Source organism: Excalfactoria chinensis, chromosome 9 (assembly GCF_039878825.1).
Source record: "Excalfactoria chinensis isolate bCotChi1 chromosome 9, bCotChi1.hap2, whole genome shotgun sequence".
NCBI classification, from domain to species: Eukaryota; Metazoa; Chordata; class Aves; order Galliformes; family Phasianidae; genus Excalfactoria; species Excalfactoria chinensis.
The window spans coordinates 15,271,880-15,284,825 of record NC_092833.1 but is presented as its reverse complement, the minus strand read 5'-3'; the positions used below and the strand labels follow the sequence as shown (position 1 = coordinate 15,284,825).

Genomic DNA, 12,946 nt, shown 5'->3' with positions numbered 1-12,946 from the left:
TGATGGGACATGTAAGGTCAGACTGATGGTTGGGCTTGATGAGCTTGAATGTCTTTTCCAACTTACGTGAGTCTATGATAAAAGATGTTTGTGTATATATATATATGTATAAAGTTGTTTGGATTTCCCAGATCACAGGGTGTATTGGTATGGGATTCATTTGGTGTTTTATTGACAAATCCTCATTTTTGTTCTTTTGTTTTGTTTTGGTATTCTGCTGATTTTCTATAGCTTGGCAGACATTTTCTAATTGGGATTAATATGAGTGCATGAATGTGTTTCTGGATGCATCCATATATTTCACATATGTAGAATGAGGCAGTGAGATGAAAACGTGAGGGGTTGAACTAGGCAAGCTCCATCCTCTGCAGGATTGGGGAGTGGCTTTACTGGTATTTGCCTGCAAAGTTTGGTTTTGGCTTTATTACCCTTCAGGATAGTTCAAGGTCACACCTATAATATCTTTGTATTGCCTTGTAGCCAAGGCTGCTCTGAACAGCGTGCAGATAGTGACTGGCTCAGAGGGCAGTAACAGCAAAATGTCAGCCAAAGAGAAAAAAAAGAGATCTGTAGTTTCTGGTCAATACTGCAACCGAAGGTATTATTATTACCCAGGAGCATAATACCCTGGACATAAGACCCTGGACATAGATGCTACTTGGTTTATTATCCTCTTGGATTTTTATGGGCTAAAGACTTGAAGGACATAAAACTTCAGACCATAAAAACTTTGGAGCAGAAAACTTTATACGATGAAATCCCTGAGGAATTTGCTGCTTAAGCCTTTATGCACTGAAGTCCATACCTGTGGATGACCAGGAGATGGAGATGCCTTGCAGAACAGTGTCTGTCAGGCTGAACCCTGTGCAGTTACCCAAGGTGCAGACAAATAGTGGAGACAATTACAAGGACTCCAGTGGTCTTCCAGCAGACTTGGAGAGAGGATGGGGCAATAGTTTTTTCCCATTTGCATGTGATCAGGTGTTTTTCTATCTGAAGGAAATGGTCATCTCTGCAATGACCTCTCAGATACATCAGGTAGAATATTGCTATTCTGGCCTTGGGGGGGAAGAAGTGCCAAGCTCTTCCAGGAAGATGTGCATAGCAGGGAAACTAATAAGGAAATATGAAGGGTTGGGGTTTGTTTGTTTGTTTGTTTTTGTGGGTGTTGTTTTGTTTTGCATTTTTGCAAGTGGAACCTGCAGCTTTATCTTATCACATAGTGTTATACTCCAGACCTCAGCTTCAGTAGAATTAGGAAAAGAGAAGACACTCAGATGAGCTTGAATCATATAAAAGAGCTCCTTTAACAATGTACAGTACTGAAAGGACTATGATAGACATGAGTACATTGAATCTGGTAGTTTACCTGAGCAGTGGAAAAAATCTATTGCTTCAGTGAAGTTACAAGCATTCTCTTCAGAAGACACTGCAGCATAAAGTGATGATAGGGAAAGTTTCATTTTTGTTGCAGGACTGACTCATGCTCTGCTTTGTCAGGAGGTTTACATCTCTGTTTTGGAAGTGTGGGCAATCAGAGAAAGCCTACGTAGAGACCGTGTGGAGACAAAGTGTCTAAGGAGTATTTATATTGTCAGCACTCCTACTAAAATAGCAATTATTTTTTGTGTGAAACAGAAGCATTTGCGAGGTTTTAGAGTTGTCCATGCTGTCATGGGAGTTAAAGAACCAGAAGGCATTCTGAAACAAAGGCATTTTTAACAAGAATTTGAGCATATATTTGACCCGGCACCTCATGCCCCTCTTCTCTGAGCATCTTGGTGCGGCAATACTTTTATTTGGTGATGTTACAGACCTTATGATAAAACCTAAGCTTTAGCCTAAGCAAACTCCCTCCTGCAGAATAGTACAAGTACAGAATAGTACAAGTTCAGCCCATAGTACAAGTACATGAAGAAACAAAGTTTTCACATGCCAACATGCTATTGCAAATGATGTAACTTCAGTACTTTCATGGAACTTTTACTGTTTTGCCTTCTTAGGGCAGACAATGCACAAAAGAAGAAAAAGTGGCACTGTAGCAGCAAATTCTTCCTAACAGTGACAGCAGCTTTCCCTGCTACAGTCCCTAACCATAATCCTCTTTAACTACAGAAAGGTTTAATTTGGAAAATCCAATTATCTTGACATCTAGAATTATCCAAAAATTTAGATATCTTTCTAGTGCCTTATCTTGCAGCTGCAGTGCATACTCAGCCACTGTCTCATTTACATTACAACAGGAACTGATGCTTTTATTGATGATTTTTATTAATGTAGTGATACCAGGCAGGGTAAAGCCATTAGCCTCTTCTACGAACTGCTTCCACTCTTAGGCTGGTAGTTAGAATTATGGGAGCACTGCGGTGCAACCTATGAGCTTTTCTCTATATCTTTCCAACCATAAAGCAGTGTCTGGCAGCCCCGCCACTAAGTCTGTTGCTGTTGTGATATGAATATTTTCTCACCAGCAAGATCTTCTTACATTAGTTTTATTTTTTTTCCCTTTCTGTGGGAAAAATAAGCAGAGGGAATGCCAGAGTGTATCCTTTTCTCAATATGTTTATGGTACGAATAAATCACTCGTTGTACAATAGATGAGAACTTTCTGCTTATCTGCCATGTAATGCCTCCCCATTAATGTAGGTCACATCAACTATCAGCTTATTTAGGTTCTTAAGTTATTAACGAATTCTAAGTCTCTGTGAGCTGTTTTGCATGCAGCACATTCTGGAAGCGGATTTGCAGAGCATCGTGGCGATAGCCCCATGGATTCTGCTGAGCTCTGAAAGACAGGCAGGAATACTGCACATAGGTTACCTTAGGCTTCAAGATCTGTTTGATTTTCTGGTAGGCGTCTCTTTATGTTTTCGGAGGGGAGAAATCCATGCTTTATATCCTTCCAAAGAGATCTTTATTCATTAAAGAAATAGCCAAGAGCACAGAGGGTGCAGAAAATCGTGGAATCTCATAATGGTTGGGTTGGAGGGGACCTTAAACATCGTGTAGTTCCACCCCATGTGCCATGGGCAGGATTGTGTCCAGTCACGAGATCAGGCTGCCCAGGGCCCATCCATGGCCTTGGACACCTCCAGGGAAGGGTCACCCAGAGTACTGGGCAGCAGTGCCAGGGCCTCACTGTCCTCTGAGTGAAAAATTTCTCCCTAACATGCAATCCTAAATCTCCCCTGCTTGAGTTTAAGGCCATTTAAAACAAAGCTGGTCTAGTTGAGTGAGCCCTTTGATGGTCAGCATCAGGGATGTATGGTGGTGTCCAGCCAGGACAGTGAGGAAGTGGACGTGAAAATCAAAGACCCCGTGTGAACTTGTTGAAGCTATTGGTCAAAATCCCAATCCATTCCTTAAGAACAAGGGAGATTTCATGGTGAGAGATACCCTAATTTCAATAGAGTGACCCACTGCCTTCTGCTCTCAGCAGGACTGCCTGTCCAGCATCAGAAGCCTTTTGCCATCTCTGTGTGGCTCTTGCTTTGTCAGGAGTGGCTTACAGTTTAACCAGCAGCTCTCTGTGTGTAGGGGGAATTAATAGCTTGGGTGGTCTGGGCTCAGATCTCAACTGAGACAGGCTGAGCTAAAGGTTGAGCATCACTCAGTACTTTACGTCAGTGCTATTGGATGCAGTAGCCAGAGCCTGGAAGCTGCAGGCATCTGGTGATTTGGGCCCGTGCTCAGGAGACAGGAAAAGGCCCTGGCAAGAAAGCAGTCATGGGAGAAGTGGGGGTACTTGCTGTAGGGGCTTTTTGTGGCCTTTAGCACCAGAAGAGGAGAAAAGAAAAAGGAAATAAAAATGCAGAAATGAACAGAAAGCGATGTCGGTCCTACCTAGCACTGAGCTCAACAGTTTTTGGGAACTTGACTTAAATGTGAAGAGATGAATCAGCCAGAGATGGTGACTGATGTGGTTAGCCTGTAAAATGGACAGCACTGTTCAAAGGGGCAGCAAAAAATCATGCCTGAGTCATTGCAATAGCCAACTACTTTATGTGGCTGAATGGCTGCTAATTTAGTAGAGGACAAGTTGGCTGTATATAGAGTTGTTTCTGAAAAGGGACTTTATCTCTTTATGTGTGATGTCCTCTGTAGTTCTTCAAGAGCAGATGTACAAATGGAAAACCACACAGCCAGTAACGGTGCTGGGAACAGCACAAGCTCCTGCCTCTAGCTTCAGCTTCCCAAAGAAAGGAGATGGGGTACAAAGAAAAGGAAGAGGATAATGAGCATGTAACTTCTTAAGGACCTTTGCAACTTGAAGGAACAATAAGGGCCCAAGAACAGCTCAAAATGGCTGGATTTCAACACTGATTTCCCAGGTTTTCTTTGTAAATCTTAAAGCTCTGCCTTGCAACCCAGCAAAAGCCAGAATGAATAGAGTGAGGTATGTGCATTACTTTTGAGCTGCTGCTTGGGATTTTTCAGTGGTCCGGGGCTTTGCTGGCCAGGTTGCTCTTGCTGAACATCTTTGAGGCACGATTTATGGTGCTCTATTAACAGTGAAAGCTTTAATTGGTTGTTATTTTGATTCAGACTGGGATTTCAACAGCAAACAAGCAAACAACTACAAGCAAGGAATGTTTTGCCTATTACGTTCGGCTGGTCTTAAATAGAAAAATCTTTCCTGAAATTAGAGACAATTAATCCATCTGTTTTAGTAACTGTGGCACTTAAGCTAGTAACTTCTCTTGTCTTGTAAATATAATCTAAGCAACACTTGTTCTACCATGAAGGATCTGGCACTAGAAAAATAGAAGCGGGTAGAAAATATATGAAGGTAGATATTATTAAAGAAGAAAGTATAAAAAACAAACAAACAAAAAAAGCCAACCAATCAAGTTTCTTGGTATTGTACATGCAGAATTGTTCCTGGAATGGAAATACCAGCAATAACAACCTCCCAAATCAGCATCAATACGACAGAAACTCTCTGTTGTGTTATTTTATTTGCCTTATCAATTCAGTTTTCAATTACTTCATATTTTAGTTTGTGTACCTGAGGAGAGAATGGAGCTGATTTGTGCAGCTTGGGACTTATGTCTTACAAGTATAGTGTACTCCAAAGCCAGAATGATTGAATCCCTGAAATGGCATATACAGAGAATGTATGCCCAGAAAAATCGTAACAGCTTTAATTTTAGCAAGTCCTTTCAGCCATGATGCAAAGGGAACAACATAGGGAATCCATGCAGAGGTCAGGAGCTGCACATGGGACATCTGGATACCACTGCAGCATCTTAAGAACTAACTGCTCTTCCTGCTTATGGGCCAAAATCTTTTTGTTCTCCTAATGTGCAAGGTGAGGAGAACCATTACATCACAATTTTCCACCAGGCAATGATAAGCTTGATGATTTAAGGCAATTATTGTCCTTCAAAACAGTCAGGGAGACAGAAGAGGGAGGATCACTTGCTGATTTTATAAAGAAACATGCCAAAATTCAAAATTAATTCTTAAAGCAACAACAAACTGCACAAAGCTCTGGGACAATCGGGACTTAGGCAAATTAGGCATTTCCTGTACTTACTGCCTAATAGTAGGCATTAACCTCAATGGGATTTTCCCCCAGATTTGATTAAAGAAGGAACTTTTCTGTAGCAAAGTGTAACACAGCATGATCTGCTGAGATAGCCTCGAGAATTAACGAGAAATACGTTTTCTCAGTGATATGATGGCCAGGCCGCCCAGGGAGGCTGCCTGTCAGCTTCTATCAGTCATCCTATCAGGAGGACTGCAGAACATCCCCTGCCTGTGCTAGCCTGCAAACCTGATGCTCCTGAGCAGCGTGGGTCAGGCGTGAGTGCAAGGACAGCTGACTGCTGGGGAGGAGATGCTGGCTACTGAGAGCTTTCCTCTCTTAGTGTTCTTGTCTGGGGTTGTCACCCTGCAAGGTGTGAGATAAAGCTGAGGTCTACAGAAGCTGACAGCATCCATCTCCGCAGTGTAGGTGTTCAGCCACCTCGCAGGGCCGAGTGCTTTATTTATTGTTTGCTTTACTGTATGATCTGTGTGTCGCTCTGTGCTTGCAATAGCAGCAGCCCAGGATTTTGAACTGGAAACACTCAACGTTCATAACAGCAACAAGAGGGAAAGGCAAATGTCTTAATACCAAAGCCTCCATGTCAGCTGGCTGCATGTGCTGCCGGAGGCTTTCTCTATGACGTTGAATTTAGCTGACAGAAATACTCTCAGAAAGATGGGCTTGTGAGGTGTGTGGAGGAGGCATAGCTCCAGTATTGTCAGTGTGCTAAGAGCAGTCTGATGAGAGCTGCAATCTTGGCCAAAACGCTGAGGTTTTGCATCTCATTATAAAAGACAACCCAAGTCCAGGTTGCTGCAAAGCAAATAAAAGGACTTCCTTTGAGCTGCAGCAAATACATGTTATGGAATTAAGGCTTTTAGTACAGATGGTCGTGGAGGTGTGTAGATATGAACCTACGAGCTTGAAATGCCTTTTGGAGATTCCGCAGTTCTTGCAACATATGCACTGCTGGTGGGAGGCTGTGTGGATGGCAACGACTTCGGGTATAAGTGCAATAAGCGGGTGCTTGATACAAACCTGCAGTGTAGCATCTTGTATACTGTATACTTGTAGTACTAGAGGAGTGAAATATTTTTACTCATGGGATGAAACATTCAGGATATATGGCACAGTTTTTAGACAGTGGAATTAGTTTGCAAAGGTGTAAATGAAACTGGACCGTTTGGAGATGGACTCTTTCTATGTAATGAAAAATCTCAGGTCTACTGTTTGTGTTGCTGTTCCAGCTGAGGAATACAGTTGCAGAGAATATATGCTAGGGAGATTGCCTGATAATAGTAATAAGCAGGTCTTTGTCTTGCTGCTACCACTGTAAATATCTACCAGAACACATTTAATAACTTTCACATTATTATTTCAAGGGATGAATCCTATTTAATTCAGTATTTTTAATCTGAGAGCCAATGCAGAAATCATCTAGTGCATATTCCATAGTGGGTTGTGAACAAAAGTCCATCCATGAGACTATATGTTAACTTAGAAAGTGTATTTTCAATCCACAGAATGAAAGATTTGAAAATATGTTTATTGAACAGAGAAAAAGGTCTAACTTACTGGATGATATTATCCATTGCAAATTAGTTTTTCAGCTCTCATCAGCATTATTCCTTTATCTCAGAGTAGAATGGAAGGCAGGTATTAATATTCAAAAACAACACAGCGCATGAGGCATTACAGATCACTGTACAGAAGTTCCAGAAATAGATGTTTTACTTTAAAGGGGATAATCAAAGAAAGCTAATCAAAAAGCTAATCAAAAAGAATATTTAAAGTTGCCTTGATCACGACCCCATAGTACATATACAGGGAGAAGATAATAAGTAGTAGAGGATCTTCAAGCCTTCCGAGGAGAATATGTAATACAAATTGCTGGGAATTTGGAGTGGACAAGTCAGATTTCAGTTTGTAAACTGGAGGAGAGTCAGGGGACAGGCATACAATAAAACACCATTTAGAAGCAATGTGGTAAATGCTCTACTATTAAAATGTTTAAATGGGGATTTGATAGGATTCTCAAAAACAGCCTCAGTTTCTCCTCTCTTGTCACTGATGCAGGAAGGTAAGGGTGAAATTCTGTGGCATTTTTATGCAGGAAGTCATATAATTCATCAACATGAGCCTGTGGTCTTAAAGATCTGACGGTATGCGCCTTGTAGTGTGTCTGTGAGGAGGTACAGAGTCATGTGGAACAGATCATTGCTGATGAAGAAATGCGTAAGAGTTAACAATGAAGAGGGGAAAGATTTGGGGATGCTTTAAGAAGTGTTGAAGAAAGAGGGCTCTTGGCAGTTGATGTCAGGAATAGAATGAGTTCAAAGGAAAGGATAAAACCAGAATCGGGAGAAGTAAACCAAAGGAGATACAAGATAAAGACTGCTCTGAGCATGAGAAATAGATCAAGAGAGAAAAAAACAGTGATTTAGAAGTAGGACAAATAAAAGGGAGCTTTGCAAAAGTGAATTCTGGGCCTGAAGTTTTGGCAGCACAGAAGTCAGCTGAAGGATTTGGGTGGTCTGTGTTACGCTCTGAAGCTATGAACAAAGAAGGATGCAGCTTGTGAGGAGGGAAGGCCCTTTCCATTAGTGAAAACATAATGAGAAAAAGAAACAAAAGCAGTCCACGACACACCACAAGGTTATGTGTATGACCAGCTGATAAAAGCAAAGAGTGACAAATCTGTTCCAAACATTTTTCTTCAGACAAGTAAAAAAGCAAACAGTCCTGCTGGCCATCTATTCCCTTCCTCCTCAGAAAATGCTGCTCACGGTTGTGAGCCAACACGAGGAGCGAGTTCTGGGGCAGAGGAGTAGCTAGAAAGAAAAGCGTGCATCAATAGCTGTTGCTTTGGTTACAAAGGCACATGAGCATGTATAGTCGTGACAAGTTATTTTCAGCTTTACACCATGAAATAGAGAGAATATTAATAAAAAAGATCATGTTACCTCTACATGGTCTCTTTGTGGTGGAAAGTCCCAGGGCAGTGTCATGTGCTACACCGCATTGTGTAATTGTCACTCTGTACTAATGACATTGAAGTCACCCCTGATGCTGAAGGCAGAGAACTTGTTGGCTTGGGAAGGAAAAGGCTGCTGCTGGTGCTGGGGATATCTCTTCACAAACAGCATTTCTTAAGTGCTAGTTATTACCTTGAGTGGGAGTGGTACTGGGCACCCAGCTGCCTGTACTTCGTGTGTGTCAGCAGATAGATACCACTGAATCCTTAGCTTTGCCCACGCTGAAGCGTACACACAAAGGCACGAAATTGCAGAGCAATCTCTGTCTCCCAGTGAAAATCAAGCACGATGGGAGATCAAACTAATGGTTGGATCTCTACTGACGTTTCAACAGACAATACTTCTGCAGACAGTGACAGTAGCCCAGGTTCAGGAGGAAGGCAGAAGCAGTAACACGATGTGGTAGGGCCTCTTGGTTCCACGGCGGTCCAGAGAGGTCCATGAGAAATAAGCAGCGAGCGAGCTGGGAACTGAAGCGGAGATGAACAGAGCCCTATCACTGCCAAAATCCTTTGGCCCTTGCTGCCTGTAAGGTGAAGCTAATGGTGATGCAGTAACCCTGCTGTTGCTTTGGTTCATTCCCATCTTAGCCCAACCGCAGCTCCTGGTTTAGACTCTGTGTGTAGGCACTGTGATAGTGTTGCCCTTCATGCCATTTATTTGTCCCTAACACAGCAGTTACATAGCAGGACAGTCTGAACCCCTGAGGGAGAGGACAGCCATGACCTATGACAGCTCCTTCTATAAAGGCTGATGCTTTGAAGCTTTGCGTTCATGACATCAAGAAAAGGAGTCGATGGATACCAGTGTTAAGAGACAAAAAAAGATATTCCATTAGAAGAAATGACCCTTTCATAAAGCCTGTTTGTGAACTCAAGATTTTAAACGAGTCTGACCCAGTGGGAAAAAAATCAAACTGTTCTATAGAGAAGAAATTCTCTGCTGGAAAGCATATAAGAAAGTTCACAGGCACTGCAAACACTAGCCCAGTGGGTAATTCTCTGAATGAGATGCACTTTGCACTCACAGCAGTACTGAAATTCAGCAGCTCCCAAGACTGAGATTTATTCCATTTTACCAATAAGAATGCGGCTAATAATAGTTTTTAAAAGGGAGAATTTACCTCATGATTGAAGGTAAAAGACCGGATTCTCATCTTCATTACCCTGGCTAATGCCAGGCATATCTTGTACCCCTTCGTATAAAGTACAACAAGGACAAGCCCTTTTGTGGTTGCAGACATTCTCACAGAATAAAACCCCGAAAGATGGGATCACAGTCAGACTCTGAAATTCTGTCCCAGGGAACACACATTATTTCTGGTACTGGTAAATCCTTTGTTTTCATTAACCATCTTTACCCAGTCACCAAAGGCACTTGTACCTGGCCTCCTCCTATGTGAGAGCACTCCTTGGGGTGAGAGGGGTATCCTTAAACTTAAACTTGTGCTGATGTGGCTGAACTGTCTCAGATAGGTATCACCCAAGAGGCGAGTCTCATTGAAGTCAATGGTCTACTCCCCACATAAGTAATCTTTGTAGAACTGGGGTTGTTCCTAGCCATCCTTCACAGGGCACTTTAGGTTTCTGTGAGACCATTCGTTACAGTCATTTTCCCCTCTCCTTCTGGTTGAAGAGTTTGGAAAGGTGTCAGAGGATTAGTATCATGCAAATTGCAAAAGGAAAGTGTCACTGTGGTAGGAAGACTTCACAAAAAAAATAGCTTTGGGGACTATACAGTATCCAGAATTAAATTTTATAGCAGTCCATAAAATTGAAGTATGAGCCAAGGGTTAACAACCTTGAATTTTGCCCTTAAAATTAGTCCAAGAAAATCTACTTCATTATAAATACGATAGTACTATATGGTGTCCTGTTGATTGATATGCCCAAGAGCTACCTTTGTCGGCAGTCTTTTAAGCAGTAATCCTTCATTTTGGTCTTAGTAGTGAGATGGGCACCTCCCTCCTCGTTGAGCCATCAATTTTTACCTGCCAATACTGTTTGATGAGCTTGCTTATACGCTGCTCAGTGCCTCCTGTCAGCCAGTACATATAGTCAGCAATCATGGAGCTCCTGATGACAAAAGCAGAATAAATGACTGTATGGGGAGAGAAGGATGTACATAGCAATATTTAAAGGAGGTAACATTAGAAGAACAGAACATGAAGTCTGCACCAAAAGGTAACAGATAACTCTTAGTTTTTGTCCTACTTTAAGACAAATATTAGTAAGCATTTTTAGATAGCTAAACCATCTGCACACAAACAGCCCTACATTTTAAAAACCTTTTTTTTTCCGTATTTTACTGAGAACATAGTTGATGACTGCTCGACAAGAGATAAATATTTTGCTTTAAAGCATTTGTGGGTGAGATATCTTCTATGCAAGTACAGTTTTTGTCCGATAGCATCAAGATGTACAAAACCCCATCGCTCGGCAGCCTGAGGAAATCAGTGTATGGCATATTCAGACTTAGTACACCTTTGATTAAACTTTATCTTAAGAAAAACCCCAAGTCCAAAGTAATCAGCTATCTTGCTACCTAATTGTGTATGCTTTAGTTCTCCCGCTGTCTGTTGCAATCATTGCATTCCTTTTTCTAGACTGAGAGATATTAAAAACTATTGTGCAATGGATATTAATGCAGAGTCTTAAGAGACTTTAGAAAATCAGTTTGCTTTTATGGCTGCCTCTCCACACTGCTTTCCGTTCTCGTTCCTCTAGAGATTCCAAATCCAATTAAATGTGACTAGATGTAATTCCAAATTGTCACTTTAGTCAATTAAACATATAATAATCTTGTGTACCTAATTACTAGCACTGAAAGTTTATTTGTTGATGTAGTGCTATCAATGTGTACTTCTGCATGTTCCCCTTATCATTGCCTATATATTAATTGTGCTTTGACATTACTGTAAATTGAATTTGAAATTTCCCCCTAGTTAAAAGTGTCTCACAAACAGTAATCCCAATCCTGTTGTAATACCCTTTCAGAGCATACTTTCCAAGGCTGTATTGTGTTCTTAATGAGATATAACCAAAAATACACGGATTTAACAATAAATGTTTCAAAGCAGGCCCAGTATCAGGGGGTAACATATTGCTACAAACAGGAACTAAATCTTCCCTTAGATGTTTGCATGAAGCTCCCGTTAATTTCACTGGGAGAGAAGCAATTTTGAAGGATACATGGATTTCTGCATAAGGACTGGATTTAACCATAAGCTTTATCCAACGCTCATTCAAATCACTGGCAAAAATCCTCTTGATTGCACTAGAACAAAGAGCAGCTTCTAATTGAACATTGTTAGCCCAGCTGGCACAGGATGAACAAAGGATGAAATCCTCACTGCACTGAAAATCACTGGCAAAACTCTCACCAACTCCAAGTGGTGCCAATATTTAATCCTGGGAATGATATATGAGTATCCCGTGGGTGAAATGGAGAGGGTGAGCAAAGCATCCAGTGCTGTCAGCAATGCTTTTGGGAAGAGCTTACTGCTGTCTCCCGAGACACAATAGGCAAATAAGTACGTGGGACAAAAATAAGGGAAGACTTTGAAGGAATCTGTCACATTTCTTTGTGCTATCGTGCCTCTGGTCTATTAGCAGTGGTCTGTGAAGCTTCTACCCCCTGTGACATTGGCACTCTGGGGTATCTTGGTCTCTAGCAGTGTATGCAAGTGGAGGTGGTCTCCTTGTGAGAAAAAAGGAACTTTCAATCTAAATTTAGAGCAATTCCCGAGTACTAATGCCTGTCCTTTCTTGGAGTCAAACGACATTTGCAAATGGTCGTTTGCAATTTAGGATCCTATAGATTTGCTGCCATTTCACAGATTAAAACTGGCAAATCCTTAACTCCAGCATCACCTTGTCTCCATCTCACACAGTGGTGCTGCTGTGGGTCATAGACACATTAAATCATCAAGGTTAGAAAAGACCTCTAAGATCATCTAGCCCTACTGTCAGCCTACCACCAACACTGCTAACTGTGTCCCTCAGTGCCACATCTCCACGGTCCTTGAACACCTCCAGGGATGGTGACTCGTCCACTGCCTAGGTGACTCCCTTCATCTCTCTCTTTGCCAGCATCAGCTGTAACATGAACGCAGTTATACTTGACTGATTTACATATTTGGTGTGTGAGATCTCCTGGTACAAGCTGCCTTTTACTAATTCTTTGTGGCACGCTCAGCACAATGTCACTCTGATCGTGGCAGAGGTCTCTGGGTACTGCTGCACTTCAGACAAACACCCTTTCCTCTTTGTTCTTCCTTCTTAATTTGCTCTTATTTAAATAATCAGAATCCCACTTACATTTCAGGCATTCGTGTTTAGTTTTTCAACATCTGCTTTTATCCCTGCTGGCTTTCCCT

At 41.7% G+C, this 12,946-nt stretch overlaps 1 protein-coding gene across 1 annotated transcript in view; it reads right to left on the bottom strand.

Moving 5' to 3' along the window:
* SPATA16 (spermatogenesis associated 16) overlaps positions 1 to 12,946 on the bottom strand; it is a 135,577-nt gene that overhangs the window by 24,343 nt on the left and 98,288 nt on the right. Inside the window, exon 7 of the mRNA XM_072344682.1 lies at positions 10,559 to 10,643. Coding sequence (XP_072200783.1) covers positions 10,559 to 10,643 — 85 coding nt within the window. The remainder of the gene's footprint in view (positions 1 to 10,558; positions 10,644 to 12,946) is intronic.